The sequence below is a fragment of the Salmo salar genome, chromosome ssa24 (assembly GCF_905237065.1).
Source record: "Salmo salar chromosome ssa24, Ssal_v3.1, whole genome shotgun sequence".
Lineage (NCBI taxonomy): Eukaryota > Metazoa > Chordata > Actinopteri > Salmoniformes > Salmonidae > Salmo > Salmo salar.
Window position 1 is genome coordinate 39,085,353 of NC_059465.1, and position 13,978 is coordinate 39,099,330.

The 13,978-nt window shown below is 44.6% G+C and overlaps 1 protein-coding gene across 7 annotated transcripts in view; it reads right to left on the bottom strand.

The window, feature by feature from the left end:
• Positions 1 to 13,978, bottom strand: part of pdlim5a (PDZ and LIM domain 5a) — a 144,996-nt gene that overhangs the window by 82,822 nt on the left and 48,196 nt on the right. For all 7 annotated transcript variants that reach the window (XM_014172475.2, XM_014172472.2, XM_014172470.2 and 4 more), the window contains exon 3: positions 12,551 to 12,702. In XM_014172475.2, the coding sequence (XP_014027950.1) occupies positions 12,551 to 12,702 (152 nt within the window). The remainder of the gene's footprint in view (positions 1 to 12,550; positions 12,703 to 13,978) is intronic.

Sequence of the window (13,978 nt, forward strand, 5' to 3'; positions counted from 1 at the left end):
CGGGAGTGTTGTAAAGATTTTTCAAATAATGAGGAACTATGACAATGGATGAAAAAAATTATAAAAGACTTTGTTGACTTGTGTGAGGTGAAGAAAACAATACTGAGAAGTGATGAACGTGGTGAGTTAAGACAATCAGAAATCAGACGTTACCAAATGGGCTCTTTCTTACGTACAGTATGCATGCATTCTGGACAGAGACGCACCATATCTTTGTCACCCCTCCCCTTCTTCTAGATGCAACATTTAAAATTATACTCAAGACACATTATCTTCACCCATATTTTAGATGCTTATCATTGACATCCACAACTCAATCAGCTAGACCTTTACCACGCCCACTACCCAAATTGTGGGCTTCCCAAATATGCATACTGTAGGCCAACGCAGCTGTGATTTGAAACAATTCACAGCTATTTTTAAAAGAAGCTAACGATCCTCTGTGGCTAAGACATGCTCCCTGGTGAAGTATTTTGAAGGACTTTATTTAGACAGGAGTAATTATATAATTTAGAGAAATATCTATTTACTTTAGGGAAATCCAGCAACCTAACAGTGCACTGTGCACCCCCCAACTTTTCTTTCCAATTCGCAAGAGGCTGAAACAAGAGATTTGTATATAATGACGAGATGCTCATGTCTCCTCCCTTACAATGGGAGTCTTTGTCCCAAAGGCGGGAAGGCAGGCGACAAGCTTAGGTCTGCATATTATTCCCATAGAAACACATTGGGCTTATTTCGCACAGAGTTTGGGGAGAGTGCGCCCTCTTGCTTCGTCTCTTCCTCTCTGCTGAAACTGTATCACCAGAGAAAGCATCAAAGCGTGTGAAACATCGCCCCTCTATATGTAGCCCATGTATCACTGATGCTGTCTGGCCAGAAATAGCATGTCATAGTCTTTTGGTCCAGACAACATCAGATACATGTGCTACACATACTGAGGGGCGCTGTTTTGCTCGCTCGAATGCTTTAACTAAGATTGTTGTGTCTCTTTGTCGGCTCGCGTCTCGGGCAAATTAATTATCAATATTTATATTTTATTTGGATGGGCAAGGTGGTACGGTAGGGTCGGCCAGGCCCCGTAAGGCCCGCCCATAACGCAGTCCCTGCAGACAGTGTGGGCCTTGGAAATGTACACAGAGCTGTTATATTCTGCAGCCAGAAGACTCCTTACTTGAACTCAATTTAATAAAAAAATATATATATTTATCCCAGAGGAGCAATTAATTGTTACTTGAACTGTCATGAAACCATGATAAAATGGATGTCATAGGAAATGACTACGACTGATTATGACAAATTATAAGAAGAAGAATCGATCTTGTTGGCTTGCTGTCTAGCTACATTTACGTTTGTGTCACGACAGTGTTAGATCATTTATCATAGACTGCCAGCCAGTGTTGAGTTACGAAGGTTCAAGTCAAGTGTTACCGGAGGAGTCTCCTCAGGCTCCTCTTCGATGCCAAGCGAAGGTTTTATTAGCAACTAATCAGAGATCAGAACCGGTCTGAGGCGGTTGGTTGGGGCTACTCCCTCACTGCTGCCCACGTGGATGTGAGTCACTGTGTATATAAATCGCACAGCACCACCTCAGAGCATCTCTATTCAGGGTACACCATTTCAACAAATATATCCCAACCCCAACCCCAACCCCAACCCTCACCCATGAAACCCCAACCCTCAACCATGATACCCCCCAACCCTCAACCATGAAACCCCCAACCCTCAACCATGAAACCCCCAACCCTCAACCATGAAACCCCCCAACCCTCAACCATGAAACCCCCAACCCTCAACCATGAAACCCCCAACCCTCAACCATGAAACCCCAGACCTCAACCATGAAACCCCAGACCTCAACCATGAAACCCCCAACCCTCAACCATGAAACCCCCAACCCTCAACCATGAAACCCCCAACCCTCAACCATGATACCCCCCCAACCCTCAACCATGAAACCCCAGACCTCAACCATGAAACCCCAGACCTCAACCATGAAACCCCCAACCCTCAACCATGAAACCCCCCAACCCTCAACCATGAAACCCCAGACCTCAACCATGAAACCCCAGACCTCAACCATGAAACCCCAGACCTCAACCATGAAACCCCCAACCCTCAACCATGAAACCCCCCAACCCTCAACCATGAAACCCCCCAACCCTCAACCATGATACCCCCCAACCCTCAACCATGAAACCCCAGACCTCAACCATGAAACCCCAGACCTCAACCATGAAACCCCCAACCCTCAACCATGAAACCCCAGACCTCAACCATGAAACCCCAGACCTCAACCATGAAACCCCCAACCCTCAACCATGAAACCCCAGACCTCAACCATGAAACCCCCCAACCCTCAACCATGAAACCCCAGACCTCAACCATGAAACCCCAGACCTCAACCATGAAACCCCCAACCCTCAACCATGAAACCCCAGACCACAACCATGAAACCCCCAACCCTCAACCATGAAACCCCCAACCCTCAACCATGAAACCCCCAACCCTCAACCATGAAACCCCAGACCTCAACCATGAAACCCCAGACCTCAACCATGAAACCCCCAACCCTCAACCATGAAACCCCCAACCCTCAACCATGAAACCCCCCAACCCTCAACCATGATACCCCCCAACCCTCAACCATGAAACCCCAGACCTCAACCATGAAACCCCCAACCCTCAACCATGAAACCCCAGACCTCAACCATGAAACCCCCCAACCCTCAACCATGAAACCCCAGACCTCAACCATGAAACCCCCAACCCTCAACCATGATACCCCCCCAACCCTCAACCATGAAACCCCAGACCTCAACCATGAAACCCCAGACCTCAACCATGAAACCCCCAACCCTCAACCATGAAACCCCAGACCTCAACCATGAAACCCCCAACCCTCAACCATGAAACCCCAGACCTCAACCATGAAACCCCCCAACCCTCACTCATGATACCCCCGACCCCAACCCTCACTCATGATACCCCCGACCCCAACCCTCACTCATGATACCCCCGACCCCAACCCTCACTCATGATACCCCCGACCCCAACCCTCACTCATGATACCCCCGACCCCAACCCTCACTCATGATACCCCCGACCCCAACCCTCACTCATGATACCCCCGACCCCAACCCTCACTCATGATACCCCCGACCCCAACCCTCACTCATGATACCCCGACCCCAACCCTCACTCATGATACCCCCGACCCCAACCCTCACTCATGATACCCCCGACCCCAACCCTCACTCATGATACCCCCGACCCCAACCCTCACTCATGATACCCCCGACCCCAACCCTCACTCATGATACCCCCTGAGTCCCAACCCTCACCCACGATACCCCCAACCCTCACTCATGATACCCCCGACCCCAACCCTCACTCATGATACCCCCTGAGTCCCAACCCTCACCCACGATACCCCCAACCCTCACTCATGATACCCCCTGAGCCCCAACCCTCACCCATGATGTTCCATGACACCCCCTGAGCCACAGACACACACACCCACCCACCCACACAGACACAAACACACACCCACACAGACACACACACCCACCCACACAGACACACACACCCACCCACACACACCCACCCACACAGACACACCCACCCACACAGACACACACACACCCACACAGACACACACACCCACCCACACACACCCACCCACACAGACACACACACAGACACACACACACACCCACCCACACAGACACACACACCCACACAGACACACACACACACCCACCCACACAGACACACACACCCACCCACACAGACACACACCCACCCACACCCACCCACACAGACACACACACCCACCCACAGAGACACACACACCCACCCACACAGACACACACACCCACACAGACACACACCCACCCACCCACACAGACACACCCACCCACAGAGACACACACACCCACCCACACAGACACACACACCCACCCACACACACACACACACACACACACACACACACACCCACACAGACACAGTTCATGCTACACACACATCACAACTGCTGCTACCAGACTCTAATTATGAATACCAAATACTGCACAATTTAAACACTTGACCCCAATCCTCCTTCCCCAAAAGCTTTGTAAATATTGGACTATAAATTGTGCCTTCCTGTATTATACTTAAGCTAAAATGTTTATTCTATTCTATTGAGACATATTACTTTACGTTGGCATTCTTATATTTTATTATTGTCTTATTGTTGTTGCATTGTCCAGAAGGAAGCTCTAAGTAAGCATTTCGTTGGACGGTGTGTCTCGTACATACGACTAATAAAACAGGAAACTTGAAAGGGGAAACTTCTCCCCACAGCCTGTAGCACTCGTGGTGCACGGAACTACTCGGGACATAAAGTGCTTTCTCTAGTCAAACTGCTATGTGGAAACATGATGTGCCTCTTTGTGTGTGGGGTGTTTTCCTTATCAAGATCAATATTACAGCAGAACCTTGTTTTTTATACGATTGAAAATAAAGCATAATCAAGCTAAATGTGTTTATGTTTATGACTTATCAGGACTTAGTATCCATTTGGCTTTATACTTGGCTGTGTTTGTGTTGCTGTACAGTTCCACTGTGGGCTCAGTCACAAAGGAGGCTTATCAAGCAGCGTAATTATTCTCTAACGGTCTTTTCAGCAGGAGAGATGTGAACACTGATAACGGGACAGGAACTATGGGAGCAATTAACTCTGCAACACAAAATATTTTTCATTTGAGATCTGAGTGTTTGTGTGTGGTGTGTGTGGTGTGTGTGATGTGTGTGGTGTGTGTGGTGTGTGTGTGTGGAGGCAATCAAGCTGGAGTGCCTGTAAGAAGCAGCATGTGTTACCTCCTAAACACCTCACACACACACATACACACACACACACACACACACACACACACACACACACACACACACACACACACACACACACACACATACACATACACATACACATACACACACCCACACCGAGAGTGGGCAACGCCCACAAGGCACGACCACTGCCATTTACCAGAACAAAAGAAATAATGTAATTTGACATTTGACAACAGTGCCAATGAACACTTTATAGACACAATGATTCAAAATGGGAAATAGAGTATGAACAAGGAAACATTGTTTCTGAATGGAATATCTATTTCCTCCCTTTCCATCATTCTTTTCCAACTTTCCTTCCCAATAACACTGACATCCCGGTCTTCCCATGAACCTCCAAGCATATCTGGGAGTGTTTTGTGTCCGTACGAGACTGAGGCAATCCAAACAACAGTCTGACAGTCATTGGACGATGACGGGTTGATATATAGCAGAGCTCCATGTGTTTGTTCTGGTCCCTTTCTGAACTAGCCTAACTGACAAGATCTTACCCTTTTTATTAGCCTTATCAAACTGAAATCGAGTAAATCTCAATAAGGGAATGGAAATATTATTCATTAGTGAATCGATTCAATTTCCCCAGCTGCCCATAGCTGCCCGTAAAACTTTATGGAAGCTTGTGAATGTTAACGTAGCACAATGATATTTAATCGTCCATTGTTTTTGCAAAGGAGCAACGTTTTCTCGCTCTCGTTTATCGGAGGCTCTGGCTCTTTAAATTTCACTCTCTCACTCTCCTGCTCTCTGGCTCGCACACACACACACACACATTTTCTCTCTCTCTCCCTTCTCTCCCCGCCTCTCTCTTTCTCATCCATCCCTTCTCTCAGTGAGCTGAGATGAGGACAGGGTAATTGAGGGTAAAATGGCATAGTGAGGTGGCAGCTGAGCGGCCTGACAGTAGGAGGTTTATAAAAGCTCATGGTTGCCGTTAGCAGCACCGGCTCTGTGTGTGGAGACTAACAGTAGGTGACAATCCAATGGGTTTAGAGCCCATCTTGAACTAAGTACTATCCAAGCAAAAGACCATTGCAGTGATCATGTTTTGTTTGATTGCATAACTTCTCTCATGTCTACAGATGGACGTTTTCACAAAGTTGATAAACCTGAGCGTGACCGGCAAGACAGCAGAAATGGGAGAGGAACTCTTTCACATAGTGAGGACCCTGGGACTAAACACCTCCCTCTGCAACTGGATCCTGGTCTTCCTGACGGACCTCCCCCAGGTGGTAAGGGTAGGCAACAACACATCTGCCACACTGATCCTCAACACTGGAGCCCCTCAGGGGTGTGTACTTAGTCCCCTCCTGTACTCCCTGTCACCCATGACTGCATGGCCAAATATGACTCCAACACCATCATTAAGTTTGCTGATGACACAACAGTGGTAGGCCTGATTACCGACAACGACGAGACAGCCTATAGGGAGGAGGTTAGAGAACTAGCAGTGTGGTGCCAGAACAACAACCTCTTCCTCAATGTGAGCAAGACAAAGGAGCTGATCGTGGACTACAGGAAAAGGAGGGGGCTGAACAGGCCCGCATTAACATCGACGGGGCTGTAGTGGAGCGGGTCGAGAGTTTCAAGTTCCTTGGTGTCCACATCACCAACGATCTAACATGGTCCAAACATACCAAGACAGTTGTGAAGAGGGCACGACACAACATTTTCCCCCTCAGGAGACTGAAAAGATTTGGCATGGGTCCCCAGATCCTCAAAAAGTTCTACAGCTGCACAATCGAGAGTATCCTGACCTGTTGCATTACCGCCTGGTATGGCAACTGCTCGGCATCGGACCGAAAGGCGCTACAGAGGGTAGTGCGTATGGCCCAGTACATCACTGGGGCCAAGCTTCCTGTCATCCAGGACCTATATAATAGGCGGTGTCAGAGGAAAGCCCATAAAAATGTCAGAGACTCCAGTCACATAAGTCATAGACTGTTTTCTCTGCTACCACATGGCAAGGCGGTACCAGAGCGCCAACTCAAGGACCAAAAGGCTCGTTAACAGCTTCTACCCCCAAGCCATAATACTGCTGAACAACTAATCAAATGGCCACCGGACTATTACATTACCCCCCCATTTGTTTGTACACTGCTGCTACTCACTGTAATTATCTATGCATAGTCACTTTAACGTCTACCTACATGTACAAATGACCTCTAACCTGTACCCCCGCACACTGACTCGGTACCGGTACCCCCTGTATTTGGCCTCGTTATTTTTATATTATTGTGTTACTTTTAATTACTTTTTACTTTAGTTTATTTGGTAAATATTTTCTTAACTCTTCTTGAACTGCACTGTTGGTTAAGGGCTTGTAAGTAAGCATTTCACAGTAAGGTCTACACTTGTTGTATTCGGCGCATGTGACAAATAAAGTTGGATTTGATTTGATTTGATACCACTTTGCACCATTAAAACCAATTTACATGCTTACATTTTCAGACGGTTGACATGACACACAAAGTTAGTTCAAAGTTATCGGTATTGCATTCCCTGCAATGTGACAGCCATCTTCAAACTGAGAGAAAATACCAACAACTAAGACGTGCAACGTTATTCACTATCAATAGTCCTACATTCCATGGGGCAAGTCGAATTTTCACTTAGTCTTCCATTGGCTTCAATGCATGAGTAAGTTCAGTGAAAAATAGGATTTGTCCCCATGAGAGTCCAGTTTCTGTATAAAATATTAGCAAGTATGATCATTGTGAGTGTGAAACAATCTAATGAAACATGGACCAATATAGCGGCAATGTATTTTTTGTACGCCCCCTTTTGTGATTACAATCTTGTCTCATCGCTGCAACTCCCCAACGGGCTCAGGAGAGGCGAAGGTGGAGTTATGCATCCTCTGAAACATGATCCACCAGACACGGGCTTCTTAACATGGAAGCCAGCTGCACCTATGTGTCAGAGGAAACCCTGTTCAACTGATGACCGAAGTCAGCCTGTAGGCGCCAGGCCCACCACAAGGAGTTTCTAGAGCACGATGAGCCAAGTAAAGCCCCCCCGGCCAAACTCTCCTCTAACCCGGACAACGCTGGGCCAATTGTGCGCCGCCCAATGGGACTCCCGGTCACAACTGGTAATGACACAGCCCGGGATCGAACCCCAGGCTGTAGTGATGCCACAACACTGCAATGCAGTGCCTTAGACCGCTGTGGTGCCTTAGACCGCTGCGGTGCCTTAGACCGCTGCGCCAATCACATTCATCTAAGATAAAAAAAAAACCTGACCCGCACCGAAAATATATATAATTGTAAAATGAATGTAAGAACATCTAAGAAGGTTTTTAATACAGTGCTCGTAAAAAAATAATTGTCCGTGTTACAATCGTACCGTCTCACATCTGTCAGTTTGACCTTTTAAACCATGTCTTACATCTGCAGCCCATCTCCTCTCATCAGACCTGCTTTCAAACCAGAGCCTTTGTTGGGAAATAACTAACAAAGTGTCTCCTTTTCAAACACAAGGAGATACAGAAAGCATTGTTGTAATTTTTTACGTCCTCTTCCTGTGATATCTGGCCTGCCAACAAACCCAAATCAAAGACGCAAAAAAATAAAAATGCCTTTCTGAGCGAGGCAGTAAAAACTAACAGTAACCGAAGAGAATATAGTTTTTTTTTCCATTACACATGTTCACTCATTAAACTCCAGATGGAATAGGGGCCACAGCTTTTTCTGCCAGGGAATGCCATGAAGCACAAAGCTAGCTCTGATAAGGGAACTTCGTGTTTAAAAAGGATTTGAGGAAATGGAGGCCTTCATCTAAATCTACCCTTAATTGGAGCAATAAAGGAGATGTGGAGAATGTGTTCCTCACAATGGCCGTCTGATCACACAGACGTTAATGTGAATAATGGCCGTTAAGGAACCTAATGAAGCACATATCACAGCATGTGTTTCCAATAGGTCAGGATATACCCCTAAAGAACTGATAGCTCTCAGCTAGCCTAGCGCTCAACCAGTTTTCTTAAAAACAAACTCTCCAACTGAAGAACAATTAAATTAGATCGGCACTTGGCAACGACATTTCCAGCCTAATAAAATAATCGAGAACAAACTTCCACCATTTAAGAAGTTAACAGGCCCTCTAGCTGGCAGTGCCGGAATAATACGACCAATGGAAAGACAAATGACCCACAAGAGAAAATATGTGGCATGGGGTTTCATAAGTCCAATCATATTACTAAGTGGATCTATCTTTCATTAGCTTACAAAGTGCAGGACTTGTTTGTCACTGTCTAAGACATTCTATAGCAGTTACAGTTAGAGAAGTGTACTACTAATCTGTTTAAGTTATTGAATGTAGCCTATAATTCATATTCCTCTAAATCAATTGGTATATTTAACTAATTGAAATTAATGTTCTGTCAGGCTGTAGCCTTAAAGTAGAACATCTAACGAAAGAAGCAAGACATCAGCCTTCAATTGTCTTTCAAATTAATCCTTGAGATGTACATTGAGTGTACAAAACATTAGGAACACCTTCCTAATATGCACCCCTTTTGCCCTCAGAACCACCTCAATTTGTCGGGGCATGGATTCTACAAGGTGTCGAAAGTGTTCCACAGGGATGATGGCCTATGTTGACTCCAATGCTTCCCACAGTTGTGTAAAGTTGGTTGGACCATTCATGATACACACAGGAAACAGTTGAGCGTGAAAAACCCAGCTGCATTGCAGTTCTTGACACAAACCGGTGAACCTAGCACCTACTACCATACCCCATTCAAAGGCACTTAAACCTTTAGTCTTGCCTATTCACGCTCTGAATGGCACACAATCCATGTCTCAACTGTCTCAAGGCTTAGAAATCCTTCTTTAACCTGTCTCCTTCATTTCATCTACACTGTTTGAAGTGGATTTAACAAGTGACATCAAAAAGAGTTCATAGCTTTCACGTGGATTCACCTGGTCAGTCTATGTCATGGAAAGAGCAGGTGTTCCTAATGTTTTGAACACTCAGTATATGTAACCCCATATGTAAAGTGGGTTCCAGAATTCGGACTATTGAAAACATGGGATCCAATAATATTGACCCTTATCTTTTTGAGTTTTTTTTTTAATACTGGTTAAACAAAATCTCTTTCTCTGAGCAATTTTATTAGAATAAAATAATATACTTAAAAAAAAAAATGTTATCATACAATACAGCTCAGTATTTGTAATGATATATTTTATACAGTCTTTTTTGCTCATCTTTATCAAGGGTGCCAATAATTCCAGATCCTACTGTATTATACATGCTTACTGACTGACTTTCCTAAGTGGAATCCTACATTGTGTATGTATGGAATTCCCTTGACGTCGAGGAGCATGCAGTTTACTCAAGTCTCTTCCTTCTCACAGATCATTGGCCAGGTTTTGATCTTGTTTCTTTTTTTTACACATACATGTGTCCTTGAGTTATACACTATGGCTGTGGCATTGAACGTTTCTTTCAAGGCTGTTATTTTTCCCATCAGACCAAAAGCAAACCTCTTTAATCTTTCAGCTCTGAGACAGAGCAAGAGGATATGCCTCCTAAGCGCCAAAACCGCTCTGTCAACACAATGTGTTTTCTTTACTGTTGCTCCAGTCCCAATTTGAGCATGCATGTGTTTTCCTCTTGTCCTCGCTACAGTCAACATAAAGTCGAATATGCAAACTGGCATAGTGATTTATGAATTCAAGCTTAATGAAATATTGCTGTCCTAGCTGGTCTGTTTGGTCTGCTACCAAAGAAGATCAGACCTGGTTCCCAGAACCTAATCCCGAAAAGATCACCCCCGCAAAATCGTGATTCGTCAAAATAACCAGTGACACCAGCGCACCAAAACGAATTGATGCCCCTAGACACTGATCTTGGTTCAGTTTTGCATTTTCTCCACTAATGGTTAAGGTTAGGATTGGGGGAGGGGAAGCTGATCCTCAACCTGTAGCTAGGGGCAACTTCCTGCATCACAGCAACAACTCAGCGTAATAAGCACATAAGCCATACTGTGATTGCTTTAGCAGATTCCCCTTCAAAAGTACAACTGGGCTCTAAGAACAATTTATGTAATGATATCGATGCAAAAATTCCACCCAGGCTCTCGCTCTCTCTCTCTCTCTCCCTCTCCTTCTCTCTCTCTCTATGTCTTTACCTGTCTTTCTCTTTACCTGTCTCTCTCTTTACCTCTGTCTCTCTCTCTATCCCTCTCTCTCTATCTCTCTCTCTCTTTACCTCTCTCTCTCTCTCTCTTTACCTCTCTCTCTCTCTCTCTCTCTCTCTCTCTCTCTCTCTCTCTCTCTCTCTCTCTCTCTCTCTCTCTCTCTCTCTCTCTCTCTCTCTCTCTCTCTCTCTCTCTCTCTCTCTCTCTCTCTCTCTCTCTCTCTCTCTCTCTCTCTCTCTCTCTCTCTCTCTCTCTCTCTCTCTCTCTCTCTCTCTGTGCCAGTGGACTGAGCTCAGACCAGACGATCTCATCACTAGCTAGAACCTCTTTGCTCTCCTTACTATGTGATTGTGATGACACTGATGAATCCCTTTTTATTAATTTATTATTATTATTTTTACCCCAAACCACAGGTACTGCTCTTCCTCTGTGGAAGATTAGTGCAATGGGCTCTGATTAAAAGTAGTGCACTATAAAGGGAATAGGGGGTCAATTGGTACGTGTCCTCTGACAGGGAGCATTGCTTACAACAAGTCAAGAAAACCACATCAAAAGGCCTCCAGTGAGTTCAATCCATTTTCTAATGATAGCACAGGGCGATCCTACCCAATGCAGAGATGAGAGACCACACGTTTCCTATCGTTGTATACCAATGTGATGAAATAGGAAATACAGCGAGCGTGTCTGTTTGACTGTGTCTTACAGCCCCAGGCTCTGGCTAGCATGCACACATGCCTAATGTTACCAGAACCAAAGTGACCAAACAATTAAAAACACATGACCACAGACAAGACACTCCAAAACATTCAACTTCAGTGTACATCAGCATTCCCCATATGGAGGAGACCAGAGAGCATCGCATCTTTCATTTGTTTCACTTTTCTATCTCAGGGAAGGAAACATACAGTGTGAGTCCACTTAAGATACATTTTTACAATAACTGTGAACATCTGACTGTGTGTGTGTGTGTGTGCGTGCGCGCGCTGTGTGTGTGTGTGTGTGTGTGTGTGTGTGTGTGTGTGTGTGTGTGTGTGTGTGTGTGTGTGTGTGTGTGTGTGTGTGTGTGTGTGTGTGTGTGTGTGTGTGTGTGTGTGTGTGTGTGTGTGTGGATCCTGCGTTGTTATACCGAGATGTAAATGAATACACCAGTGGGAGCACATGTGTTGTAACTTAGTTGTGCTGTTAAGAAGTGAGCGGCAGGTAGCCTAGCGATTAAGAGCATTGGGCCAGTAACCGAAAGGTCGTTGGTCCAAACCCCCGAGCCGACTAGGTAATAAATCTGTCAATGTGGCCTTGAGCAAGGCACTAAATCCTAATCACTCTGGATAAGAGCGTGAGCTAAAATATAAAAGCAATTCAAGGTGTGTGTGACCTTACCCTGGCGGATTGTAAACCTAGCAAGCGGTTGGATATTTGCAGATGATAGTTTGTTAATATCAGTAGATCATCTATAGGGTGACTATCCAAATCCAGTGTGACCCTCCATGTTGTTGTTTCAGTGTTTACCTTTGCAGGGTGAGGTTGAGGTTACCAGCGCAGGCCTTGATCTTGTTCTGAGCTTCCAGGTGGTTCATTCCATCAGTACTGATGCCATCAATAGACAGGACCACATCGCCCACTGCGATACGTGCCTTGGCTGCCTTTCCCAGGTCCGTGAGCTGAAACAAACAACAACAACACATTTGTTAGAGATGTGTTCATAATGTATACATTACATTTCGATAGAAACTGGGCCTACCTGCGGAGAGAGACATTTTCGTATTTTAAAAGAATGGTGCAAAGTGCCCAAAAAAACTCTATATAATCTAGCAGTATGATTTAAATTGAAACTTTTCTTCAACAATATGTGCTATAAAGAGGACTTTATTTATGTATTGCTCAGTTTGCTAAACTTTAGTTAAGTAATCGCCTTCTTATAACGCTCATTGCTGAAGAAAAGTTTCACACTAAATCACACTCCCAGAATATGATGAGGCTATTGCACAGATCATTTGTTTCCTTGTTTTGAACTACAAGCTAGACACGCTGTTAGACTCTGGTTATTGTCACATGGATAATAAAAGACACCTTTTTTTAATCTGAGGATTTCAACCCTTCTGCATGGTTATATGATAAGCCAGCATGCAAACAAAGTGAAATTATACCACTTAGATTCCAACAGAAAAGGCTCTAATTTGAAACAGCTTTTAAAAACACAAAATAACATTTGGGAAGGCCTTAAATAACAGCACAGTCTTATAAAATGGTGGCAATGAATGTTTCACAGCCACAAACACAATAGCATCACTCTAGTATTGAAGTCAATGCTGTTCGCCATATGGTCGATGAACCATGATATAACTGGGGTTACCACATGAAAAACGGTTCCCAATTGGCAGAAATTATTAGTTGGCATTGGTTGGTGAGAGCAAACAAATTCTTGACATAGTTACATCTTCAATTCAAATTGTCTTTTCCTTTTGCTCTTCATGAGAAAGTCATTTTAGCACAATTAAACAAGATTGCTGTTGAAAATTAGTATGTGGTAACAAATAAATAATACACGTGCCCCAAGCCTTGATTCTGTTACTGTAAATACACACCCATGATATAAACAACCTCAGAGACTACATTTGCGTGTATACTGTACGCAAAAAACGTTGTCCTGTACTGCCTGTAGCCTCATAGAGCATGCTGTTGTCAGAGCAGGAAGAGATTAAGTTTAGTTTATTTATATGTATGACAATATTACATGTCACAATATTCTGTGTTTTAATGATGTTGTGGGCTGTAAATTTTTGCTTCCGGGTTTGGAGCGAGTAGTCGTGCTGCACTTCGCTCCGCAGGTAATATTACATTTCATTACATTACAACGGTTTGATTTGTTTGATCTGAGCAATTTTTTAGCTAGCTACATAGCTGTCTTTGTATCAAAGATAATTGTGTAGTTTAGAG